Genomic DNA, 13258 nt, shown 5'->3' with positions numbered 1-13258 from the left:
GGTTATGGAGACATGAGACATCACAGACATACGTCACACGGGCAAATCGTGGGCTTTTAATTTCAATGAGAAAACCTCAACTTACTGCATTTCAAGCAACTCTCTATTATATCAATTTCTTTAATTTTATTTTACCCTGCAACATCCTGTAAGATCTTATTTTACCACCTATCTTTACTGAAAGACGCCAAAAGAATCGTATGTTAAGTGAGAAGAAAAAAAAAAAATCAGAGTTGGTTAAAGGCAAGTCTTACAAGCAAAACAAACAAACAAACCAAACCAAACCAACCAACCAAACAAAACCCCCCAACACAGAGTCAGTTCATGAAGTTCTTTTCTGAAAAGAAGTCATCCCCTTTCAGGTATCTCCAAAAGCAGATAACAGCAGTTAATCTTATGGAAATACTTTGCCAGTTTGTAAAACTTTTAATTTTGTACTGTAGCTACAGAATGGTTACACAGTTGAATATTTTAAAGGTAGTCTCTTATTACAGAAGATACTTTTGATGGCATTTTTACTGATTGTGCCCTTTTAACCTTTATGATATTGTTCTGTAGTGATAAACTGAAATGTTTCATAGGTATGTGAAAACTGATCTAAAAAATAAACTGTTCATTGTTTGTAAATGCTGAATGACTTTTCTCTGCAAGCAGATGCACTGATTTTGTAAATCAGAACACAGGAAGCATAAATCTTGGAAATAAAATAAGAGGTGTTTTAAAGAACTGTAATGAAGTCTCCAAATTATGCAACAGATGTTCCCTGAGCAAGAGATTCAACTTCAGTACTTTTTTCTTTACTGCTATATTTGCATAGTACACATTTTATGTTTTCATATGGAAATGCTCAGGTTCAGGAGAAGGATTTTGTCCTTAACTAAGATTCAAAGATTTTTGTTAGGCTTGAAGAATACAAAGTCGCCAACCAAAACCACAGGATTTAAGCTGGCAAGATAAAAGCATATATATGCACAAAGTAGAGCAACTCATAATTTAGCTGGACTAGACAGTATGCTTCAATTTTTTGTAATACTTTAAAATTGGATAGAGCTTCTAGGACATTCTGGAGAATATCACTTATTTTTAACATTTACAATCATTTACGGTAACCAGTTAATAAAGTTATTGACATTTTCATAAATGTTACCCTTTTACTTTTATTGCATATTATTTATATGAGACATTGTAATTTTAAAAATATAATCAAGGAAGTATGTTGGGAGCATGTAACTATATTTCAGGTTAACTGGCAATTCATGGTAAAAGAATACATTTATGAAGATGTAATTACAGCAAAAATAAATAGGAATAAGCCCATAACATACCCACTTGAAGAGTTTTAGCTCTGTCCTGTAGAAACACCACAAGGATAAAATACATAATAAAAAGCTAATATGGCTTTAAATATCAATGCCAGCAATTCTGGGATTTCAAACCCTTAGAATAAGAGAATGTCTGCAAACTGTAACACCACTGTGCAGTTAAAACAGTTTATGACTACTGGGCTGAGGTACAGTGACCTAAGTCCCATTACATTCATTTGGGCCAAATATCCCTCAGCCGTTCTTCCCTCAGCTTGACTAGGATAGCTCAGCTGGGAATACTGGGATGAGGAAACTCTCTTCTCAGGTTTGCTTCATAAAGCAACAGCCCTGGTAAAATCACTCTGTCCTTGCTTAGCCCTTCATCCCAGATTTCAGCATAGCTGGGAAAGTTTTCTCTGCATGACTTGCAAAAGCAACACATTTTTAACAGTAGTTTAAAATACCGAACATTTAGTTAGCAATCGAAAAGCCCAAAGTCTGTATCAGATAACTAATTCCTTAAGTCAATTGCAAATTATCTGAAAACCAGCCAGTCGATCTGGATGCATGAAATTTAAGAGGGAAAATCTAGTAGGCAGTAGTCCAGCCAATTAAGGCACCGGACGGATACAGTCCACCTGAGACTTTAACCTCACAAGAATATAACTTGGTTAAAAATACTTATTAGAAATAGCAATTTATGTCACTTAATCTGTCTTGAAGCCATCAGTTTATCCCTCTTCTTCCCCTGGCGTGTCACCTCTGGCATAAGCAAAACATGGATTCAGAGCATTAAAGATTAGAGTTTAGCTGCTTTCCTAGCTTTTCAATAGCCATTCAATAGCCTAAACAGTGAAAACATGCAGTAAAAGTGGAATATAATTTTCCTACATTAAGCACTTAAAGAATTATTGCAATAGTATTCTCAATTCAATGTTGACAGTAAAAAACACCAAAGATCAGCTAAAAACCTCCATTCAACCTTTTCCTGGATATAAGGACATAAGACATTCCTGGACATAAGATTTTTTCAGAAAGTATGATATTTCTTCTTTGAAGTACAGATGCCTTTTCCTGTTTAATATAATTCCTAACATCAATAATATCTTTGAGTAAAATAAACTGTTAGAAAATACTACCAAAAAACTTACCATTTCTGTGCATTTTCCAAACTGCTCTCTTCTTTTTTATGTTCCTCTTTGGCTGCCAATGAAAAACATTCCCAAGATATAAATTACTGCCTTAGTGTTTTAGAGATCATGTAGATTACACATTCATTGCACTCAAAATTTGATGGATTGTGTACTAAAAAAGGCATAAGTGACACACGTTTAATTATTTTCAATTACTGTTTAATTCTTGTCTATAGTATCTAAATGAATGCTCCCCTAGTGTACTAATAAAGTGTATCAGTTTGAATGCATTTTAAACCTGTTGCTACAATATGGAGTAGACATTACTCTGAATGAAAAGCAAACAGTGAAACTTCAACTTCTAATTTAGAAAGAGAACAATAACTGGTGTATGTTTCTTTACTGTTGCAGATCAAAACTTACAAATTTAAACCTGTTTTGTAACGCAAATAATTGGAAATTGCTAAACAGGTATCAAACATAGTTAACACCAACTGTTCCATATAGCTATCGCATTTTGTTCAGGAAGCTGGAAAGTGAAAACACATGCACCAAGTTTTAAATGTACGGCATGTACATGATTTTTTTGGAAAAGCAGCCAAGTGTTTGAAATATGGTTAGTGAATCTGAGCACCTCTGTTATTAAATACTCACATGAACCATTTAAAAGGATATGTTTTCAAAGGATGCGTATTCTGCACTTCTGAAAATGTTTCCTGAGCTGGATACTCAAGCATTATAGCTTTCAAAAGCATTAGTTACTGCTCAAAATTTTGGCCCGTTCTTTTTAATTCCAATTAAAATGCAATTAAAAAACTGTAGAATACCACATATGTAAAAAAAGGTACTAAATCAGAAAAGTTATTCCCTTTTCACAATGCAACAATTTTGTTAGTGCAAATATGAATATAGTCAGAACTCAGATTCTGTGATGATACAGAGATAAGGAACTTAAGGAATTGTATCTTTATGTTGCTCAGACTATAGGAGTGCTTACCCTGGTTGAAATACAGTTACAAACTTGAGCTCAAAGACAAGACCATTGAGAAAATGACACCTACGCAGAGGCTTGTACTAGTTAAAATCACTTAAAAAATGAGTTATTTCAGAGCATCGCTGTATGCTAACAGAACAAAAAATACTTTAAACTCATACTTAAATTGGTCAAATGCACTGAGGGCATTTACTCTGATTATTTCAGTATGGAAAAGCAAGGAGCGATGTTGTGAGCCCTGGGCAAGGAAAACAATGAATTCTACGTCACCGAATTTTCAACAGCAAATCTTGATGGCAAGACAGCTACAACTGAAGTAGGGCAGCTTGGATTTATTGTTTTTGTTTAAGGTTCCTGAGAAATTCGGCCAACTAAAGTTAATCTGTTATACTTAATTCACACTATGGTAATGATTTCCACAGCTCCTACATTTATATATCATTAGAGGTAGAAAATGTCACTCAGAATTCTGATAGCTCATTATGATACAGAATTAAATGAATATGGAAAATCAAAGAAGGTTAAAAGTTGAACCAGTTATAAAATTTTACAGTTTATGATTACATTAGTAATCACTTTCTAGCTTTTAAGGAGATTAAAAACTCTTATGACAGAAATAGAAGTCCTTGATAAAATTGCACCTAAGCAGGAACATAGTAACTAATATAGACAACATGGTTATAGCTCTATAGCTATACGATAAGACTGGTCTTACTGGTTTTTTAATCTTGTAAGAAAAGAATAAGAGAAAGCAGAGGAATTTTAATTTGTTTTAGAAAGTGGAAAAATATATGACTGTTAGGAAGGAATATGCAAAGTTTACATTAATAGAACAGTGCGTATGTGTGTCATGTGAATGTAAGGGAAGAAAAGAAGCAAGAAAATAACTATTATATGACAAACTGGGTTTTCCATATTTTTAACTATAAACATCTTTACCCAAGAACTATTTAAAAGCATTTCTGTGACATTAAGATGTTGAGATTTGCTAAGAGAACAAAAGAACAACTCCATGCAACAAATTCTAGCTAAACAGGAGTAAAAAATACTATATAAAAATACCATGTAACACATGTAACAAGAAACCAGAGCAGTTTACTAATTTTCCACATAATTTCTAAGCAATTTGCTCCTGAATATTTATAATATTTTACTTATTTGCAATATCCTGCTCTACACTCTGCATTTACTGATATTATCAATACTCCAATAAAGGTTTCCATGAAACACTTTCTATGCCAGAATATTTTTTCTATAATAAATTTATATTACTTCTTCAAATGTTCTGTGACATTAAAAGACTTTTTTACTAGAAATGATTGGAAAGAGTAGCAGTTTCTCAATTTTCAACTAAATCTGCCACTTAGAATAAACAGAAACAAAAGATTATATTTTCCTCAATGAATTCCCCAATGAAGCCCCACAGTCAACATATCAGCCCCACAGTCAACATATCAAGCCTCACCTTAATTGAGGAAATTATTGAGGGCAATTAAAATGAGTTGTATAAATCAAATACTATATTCTTATCTCTCTAGCAACACCCTAATATGGTCTTTTTTTTTGTTTGTTAAAATGGGATCATAAAATTATTTTCTCATTAAACAACATACTTGATTGCAGTATCCTCAGTTTCCTTAACTTAAGAATATAGTAATAGTCATGTCAGATCTGCACAAGGATCCATCTAGCCCAAAAGCCTGCCCATGGCAGTGGCTAAGGCAGATTCTTCTTGAGGAAGAACAAAAGAGCAAGGCAAGCACATCATCATTTCCCTCAGTGCTGCGTCTATCGCCACAGTTTTGTAGTTTAGAGACTTCCTGACCCTGAATGGCACTGGATGACATTTCTGTGTAATTCTCAAGGGATTCTTTTCCATGAACTTGTTCAATCTCTGCTTAAACCTTTTAAAGTCTTTTAGCTTCCATAAATTGCACTGGCAAGTGCCTCAGAGTTTAACGATATACAGCATGAAAAAAAATCTCATTTTGTTTTGCAATAGCCTCCTGTTCCTTTCATTCTCTGTTTTTTGCATTAAAAAAAAAAAGATGACTGAAGTGAATAATGGCATTAGCTATTTGATTTGTTGTAGTAGCAGGATGGGTTTGATGTGAATTCCCTCATTATTGCCATTTACTGAGCTTTTAGATTAATTTTTTTAGATTAATTTTGGCTTGCAAAGAATTTTTGGTGCTTGCAAAGTAATTTCCATTAAGAAGAAAAAAACAGGAAGCTCCACACCAAGTCGTCTCTAACCGTTAAGAGGGACAAAAAGGCCAAAACAATGCTTGATTCTTCAGACAGCTTTGAACCATATGAGGTGGGGACAAGCACTTCAGAAGATAAGACTAGAGTAAATCTAACCTAACATAAAATTCCTAACCTGCATCCATTAAAGCTACTGTAGCTAGTAGCTAGTTTTTCTAATATGTATTATTTGATTAACTTTAGCTAGTCACTAACCTTTCATTTGTAGGCTTTACAAACTCATGAAATTCAGCAGACAATCTGGAAACTGCATGTAAATATTTCATTGTACATGAACAGTTTCCGAATCTATCATGTTAGAATGCAAACGCCTCAAACAAGGGCTCCTATTCTCTTCCCCCACGAGATCTTTCTTCAATCATCTGAGTTAAAACAAGCAGTTCTATGACCATTGGAACTAAGGAAAAGAAGTCTAATATGGATCTGTCTTAGAGCCTTGGTTCCCAGGTGGATTCATTAATGTTTAATAAGAGTTGAGTTCATGATACAGCCTTTCTGTCCTTAGAAGGCTAATAGGGTCACACTTCTTCATTTAGTCACATATTTTCATTGTGATTTTAGGAGCTTAGTATCTTAGGACCCCTAACTCCATCATATTTAGTCACAATTGGGTAGTGCATTACAGAATTACAGACAGGAGAACAAACAAGAGGCAGTATGATCCCATAAGCTCTGTTTCATTTACCTCTTCTCTAAATTAAAATATGCCACGTTTCTAACATAGGATTTAGCTATGCATTTTTTTTAGGTGGTTTAAATACTAGTATACACATCTTAAATCCTTTCAAAACAATCTCCAGAATACTTGCTTCCATGAGGTCTTAATCATGCTTCCCTGAATCAGGACTTACAAGTTATTTTCCTTTGCAGCTGTACAAAAATTGTTTTTAAACTAAGAAACCCACAATCAATGACGAAAATGTACAAATGTTCCCATCACACAAAGGATCTCTTTGCAGTCTTGGAAAGTTAACTTCAACCAAGTTTTCCATAAGTAATCACAACTATAACTCACCAACCTTGGGTACCAAGCAGGGTCTAACGTTAAGCCTAACATTAGCTTAGCATGCTTAACATTAAGCATGAAGAAAAATTCAAGCATTTCTAAATGTTTAGTATTTTTTATATTACTGAAGCAAAAAAAAATACAGATCTTTTTGTACACACACACACACACACACACACGCACACACACCCCCTACATCAGAACACACTCAAGCAAGACAGTGTTTAATATTGCTGGTAATAAAAATGTAGGAAATTATGGTTCTTTTAAAACTAATAATGCTGCCTATAAATTTGTCAGAAAAAGTGTTGAAGCTCAATTTATCTGCACATTAGAATGAACTATGAAAAAAAGAACTTTTTATACAACTTTCTCAACGCATATTTATGTTTCTTAATATTATTGCATTCTGTTACTGTATTCTGTAGGAGTAGATTTTAAAACAAAGTATTTTCAGTTACCTTGTGCAAAAAGTCAGTTTCATTAAAATTACAACTAACATTAGGCTTATTTTCCAGTATTCTGACATTATTAATTATAGCACAAGAATCAGCAGTATATTTTTCAAATTATTTCAATTAAATTATTATAAACTGCATTCTATTAAGATGCAATGTAGCTAGAATTAATCTCTCATCCTTCCATGTTTGTGGCTCCAGAGAATAAATAGTTTTCAAAGCCTGTTAGCGCTTAAACGCTATAGAAATATATTACAGCTCTAATTTCTTTTTAATAAATTCCTATAGTGTTGTGGTCTAATGCCAAATATGTTTTTGCAGATTAATCTCTTTGAGATGACTAAATGTATCTAAACAATTTACAGAGCTGGAAAATTAGTTCTAATCCTTTCAAGCAGAGCAAGGTTAAGTCTCATCTGTTCTGTGTTTGGGAAAATTAACTATACAGATTTACTGTAACTATGATCTTTCGCTGTAAGCAGAAGTAAAAACATTAAAGATCAGCGTATTTTTAAATCAAGGAGCATACATTTGAATACATGATGAATGACAGTTATTACCAATAGGAAGCAGGTCTTCTCAAAAACCCGAGAGAGATGCAAATACCAAAACAACATGTTAACTGCAGGGTGAGCCAACAGCTAATCTGGAGGGGTGAAGAATAGGTCATTACCCAAATGGAAAGAAACTAATTGCTGAAAAGCCTGTGAAACTGGTGGCCTTAAAAGTTTTGGGAGAGAAAAGCCCTAGCCATGCCTCCTCCCGCTGGATGCTGAGACTGATTTATGAAGCTCAAGCCACTGCTGCTGCTGGGGCTCAGGAGAGATTGGCTGCACACGAGCAGCGTGGTGTGCAGTGGCCCCCCGCGTTTGAGCACACAGGGACAAGCTCTTCTAGGTGATCCTGGGCTGGGGACTTACAAGCTGCCGCTTTGTCCCTTTGCCCCTCATTAGGACACGCTCCTCCTGCAAAGGCGGCCACTTCTGGTGGTCGGCAGCAAAGGCTCATTGTAAACGCACAGCAGGATAGTGGCAAAGCTGAGATTAATTCTCCATAGATTTATATGGAGCTTTCTCACTGGTGATTGCTTGTACGGTTTCAAAGGTGCGCATGTTGCCTTTTTTTATTGCTGGTTACCGACTTTATTCCAGCATATGGTGGTTGGCGCCATGACACAAAGTGAACATTTTATACCAGAATTAAAGTGGATATTTGACAGTTTCTGTCAGAAAGTTCAGAGCAAAGAATTTGTGAGACAAGATTTATTGCATATTTTATATGGGACACATCTGTTTCTTTGCTACGTTTTTGTTTAAATAAAAGAAGCAATGAGGGTTCTTTAAGAAACAAAGACTGTCAATAAAAAGCATGAATAGAAAAACTACGCTATTGAGAGAGAGTTTAACCGTTCTGACCTTCTAAAAATGTGCTGCTTGGAAGTATGACAGTCACCTTCCCCCTCTCTGTTCTGCCATCCGGACATGGCGGAGGAGGGGAGCCTCAAGCCCAACCTGGCTATCAAAGACACGTCTCCCCCTGCTTAAGGGGAGATCAAACAAAAATGAACACAAAGCCAAAATTAACTGCTGGTATTAGATATTTAGATTTGAATGTAAGTGCATTATTAGGGAAGGTTTTGGCTATTGTTCATTTTTTAAATTGCTGCAACCACACTTTAGTGAAGTGTGTCAAAGAAACACTCCTTGCTTTGAAAATTCCTCACCCAGCTACAGATCAGGTATGCAGGAAACTTCTTGACATTGCTCTACCAGCATCTTTAATCCTGATATAGAAGGCTGGCCTCTACAGTCCAGTGTTTTAATGTTCTTCATGCCTGAAAAGAAACCATCTACCTACCTAAGATCTCATTAAGTAATTAAGTTAATTTGAAAAATAATAAAATCATTAGTAATATAAAAATGTGCTTGCATGCATATCCACTACATGTGTGAGCATAGTTCAAATATAAACGTTTTCTTCTCCACCCTATTAATAAACTTATTGATACACATTATTTTTCAATCCTTTAATGAATACTACATTGCTACAAGGATCGTCTTTTAAGAAAATAGAACTGTGTGCCTTATAAAAATATATTCTAGGAAAACTCTGAATTTTAAGCTAACAACCTTCCTGTTTACAAAAGCTCAAATTTAATATAAAATCCTAAAATTTAGCTCTGGAAATATAAAATATAAATAAGATTCTATTGGAAAAAAAGCATAGTGACAAAATAAAGAACTTATATTGTTCAAAAATCACCTATACCTACTTAAAGAACATGTCAACAGAAGAAATCCTGTTGGACTCTATGGTTATATTACGCAGAAATACATAAAAATGTAATAATGTCTTTTAAAAAAATCACAAATATTTACCTCATGATTTCATATTACCAATGCATTTAATTCTTGTTTTTAATTCAAAAATCCTTCTATAGCTTAGCCTTGAGTAGGGAAAACTAGCTAAGTGCAATTTGAAAAAAAAAATGTAAAAGAAAAGCAAAGTCGCACCTGCAATACTTCTCTTCAGAGGGAAGCAGTGCATTTTTAGTATGCTAAGTTTAATTTTTTTTGGCCAGAATTCTTTTAATCAATTTTTTTTCCACAAGAAGCACCAAACTACTCAAGCACAAGGCAAACAACTCCCTGTGCCTGTCTTCTCCAAACTAAATGCATAGTAATATATATTTAAAAATCAAATCTCTAAAAAAACCCCTCTTATTTTCCTGAAGAGGAAATGATGAGAGGAAAAGTAAAGTAAGTATGACACAAGCAGCAGTCATGCTGCTTATTTCACTCCTACAAAGCACTTGGGTACTACCAAAACAAGAACAAATAATGAAAACAGGACAACAAAGAAAGAAAAAATCCTGTCTTAGCATAACTAAGACTAGGAAAATAATAATAATAATAATTCCTGCTTCTACTGGTCTATTTTGTTCTTTTACAATTTGCTTATTTTCCATGTTGGACCCCGTGCTGGAGTATTCCAGTGTTTTTTTTTTTCCTCATAACGTATGTATGTAAACATTTTTCCATTGTTTGTGTTTCTCCTCATACAGAAATTAAGAAGATAGGATCAAGCAGTCATCAGCTAGGGCCATGATGGCAGACTTTCTTCTCACCATACCTTTGGGCTATATTGCTAAACTCATTATTTACTGTTACCCTTTATCTCTTGAAAATGACTTTTACTCAAAAATAATGGAAGACTATTGCAAAAGGCAAACCAAAGAATAGAAATATATAAAAAAAAAAAAATTGAAGTGAAATCCTAAAGACAGTGACGACTCAAAAACTGAATTGTTAGTAGAAAAGTTGCACAGGTGAATTATAGCTGAAGTTTTATAGCTGAGGTTTTATTTTACTATGATTTTCATTCACTCTCATCTATAAAAAGATACACACACATCTGATAATCATAATTTACATAAACCATATCAATAATATCTAAATTCACTCTAATGTGATATAGTCCATCACAATTAACTTGAAACTCCTTTTCATTTGTTGCTCTACTAAGACAAGAAACTCTTGAAAGGAGCCATAAAAATGTTTGCAAAACAGAAGTAATAATATATTTGGAAATTTGATGATCTATAATGACAGAAATTTCTTTACACTGAAAATTTAATGAGACAACTTATTTTATAATTTCTATGGAAAATTAGGATACTCTTATCGGAATTTAAAGCTTCCCAGAAAAGGTATTTGTAGTGTTGAAGAGTTTTGAACATCAACCATGAAAGGTCACATCAGATGCAACTCAGAAGCAGCCTAGCCTCTGTAAAGTGAAAAATACCAAAATACAAGAATGTCCAGAGGAATGATATGACCATAATTTGGTAGGCAGCAAGCCTTTAAAACATGAGCCATGTTGCCAGGACAAAGTCACTGTAATTGCATTTGAGTGTATGATATTTTAAATATCTTGCCATGGCATCTCAAGTATCTAGGCACAAGATATCACAGCAGAGAATGCAGAGGCAAGAAAAACTAGTGACTTTTGGAAATCAAGGATGCTTTCTGGATTTAGAGGTCTTTAAAGGGAACTGCAATCTTACCACATTGTATCATCCACAACCTTTTACTCTGTCATTCTCCAATTTTGAGAGTTTTTTAGCGATCTGTCATTTTTTCTTTAACTAGCTTCAAATGTCTTAGAACTACCCAAAGAACACTGTGATGGCTGTTTTTGTTCTCAAAATAAATGGTTCTACCAGACCCTACTCAACAAGTTTGGGTGTCAAATTTATTTGTCTTTTTGTCTTCAAAAGAAATTTCTTTTTGATGGCTACTTCATGTCTGGTGTACAGGCTTTACCTGTTAGTATTGCTTAACAAGGAAAACCATAGTTTACCCCATCATAGACCTTAATTCAGAGAGCTGCATTTTCTTGCTCAAATTTTCAGCAACGAACATATATTTGTATCAATTCCCTGTGAAAAAACTTTAAAACTGGATATTTCTTTGTCTACACAGGTAACAAACATGGTTGAGAAAAATGACCAGCAAATCGATAGTAGGAAACACTACAGTGAAAGTATTTCCAAACTTGATCTATAGGGCATGGTCTGAAATTACAGAGGTCAGGGACAAACATAAGGACAGCGAGAAAGCAGGTAAGAAAATCTTCTGAGAACAAGTGTGTTTAAGCCTTTTGTTATTTAAAATAAGCACATTAATCTTCCCTATCCTGTCCTTTCTAATTCATGACTCTGCTCTTTCCTTGAAGTAATTTCTTCCATCCCTGTAAGTAACTTGCTCATAGGAAATAAAATCTAAAACAATTGGCAAGTGTCTTGATTTCCTGCCAAGGAAAGCTTTCAGAGGGACAAATATAATACAATGACTTTCAGTATCAGCATAAATCAGCCCAGAACGTGCCATGGAACAGATAGTAAACAAATCTGGATAAGCTGCATGCTAATATGGAGTTGCAAATCAGCACAGAGAATAGTGAGATGCAGGGAGATACTAAATAGACAAGGATTCAATACAGTACAGTAAAGAAGAAAGCAGTGGACTATGAAAACACTTAACACAATACCTGTGGAAATGCAACACATTTGACCTAAGATTCAGTTTGCTTATAAACTTATGGGTACTGGAAGAAAATCACTGTAATTTAATAGAAAATAAGGGTGTTGATAAAAATGTAAGAAGAAAATGTAAGATTCCAGACAAACTAACAGTCATTACACTAAAAGGTCTCAGTAATTCTATGTATACACTTTTTAACTATCACATGTCATCATTTTTGGTATTAATTCAAGGGTAGCCATACTAACATTCATTTGATCACAGAGTTGCCATTAATAGGAAATCCTCCTCTGTTATGTAATGCCAACAATTTTATGACAACCACCATAATTCAGCGTAACACAGACAATCCAACTGAAAAAAAAGCTGTGGTCTCAGAAATTCTTTCCCTGTCTTCTAACAGAAGATGACTTATTGCACATTTAATTACAAGTGCTCCTAAATTACATTCGTATTCCACATTCTAATGGAATTTAACTCTTCAATTTTTATAGCAATTCCCAATCATAATGGAACTGACTGTAGTGATCAGATGTCACAAAAACACTCAATTGAAAATTTTCTGAAAAGCTGTATTTTTAACCAACATCAATTTTCAGAACTTTGATGCTGGTAATTCTCCTGCTAGGAAAGGAAGAAACATGTTCCTTTCGGAGCAAATGCTTGTTCTTTGAGTCAGCTCCTGTGTCAATATTGCATTAGTTAGAGGCATATGGATACAATCACATTCCAGGACACCTTATTTGGTGTCTTACGGACTGAGGCTATTGTCTAACTGTAAAGTCTCAGGGTAACCCAGCAATAAGGATTTGTGCTTTGCAGGCTCCTGCCAATTTATGTAAATTACTCTTTCATCTGTGTAAATACATGGCTCTTTGAATGATGAAAACAGTTATGACTGTCACAAACAGTTTGAAAGATTAAAGTAATTCTGCTGCTGGCATATAAAACAGCGTTCCACATCTAAACACAAACTTCGCAAGGTCTGTAATGTCATTGCTGGGAAGGATAAAAAGTTTTAAGCAAACATTATCATTGCGAGGAAGTATG

The 13258-nt window shown here is 34.3% G+C and overlaps 1 protein-coding gene across 2 annotated transcripts in view; it reads right to left on the bottom strand.

Annotated features, from left to right (window-relative positions):
• FMN1 (formin 1) overlaps nucleotides 1-13258 on the bottom strand; it is a 144986-nt gene that overhangs the window by 12726 nt on the left and 119002 nt on the right. For both annotated transcript variants that reach the window (XM_088529237.1, XM_088529236.1), the window contains one exon: nucleotides 2456-2507. In XM_088529237.1, the coding sequence (XP_088385363.1) occupies nucleotides 2456-2507 (52 nt within the window). The remainder of the gene's footprint in view (nucleotides 1-2455; nucleotides 2508-13258) is intronic.

The sequence above is a fragment of the Tinamus guttatus genome, unplaced genomic scaffold (assembly GCF_059628265.1).
Source record: "Tinamus guttatus ecotype Peru unplaced genomic scaffold, ASM5962826v1 Tinamus_guttatus_pri_ptg000327l, whole genome shotgun sequence".
Taxonomy (NCBI): Eukaryota; Metazoa; Chordata; class Aves; order Tinamiformes; family Tinamidae; genus Tinamus; species Tinamus guttatus.
The sequence above is the reverse complement of the archived record's forward strand: the minus strand, read 5'-3'. Positions and strand labels throughout refer to the sequence as shown.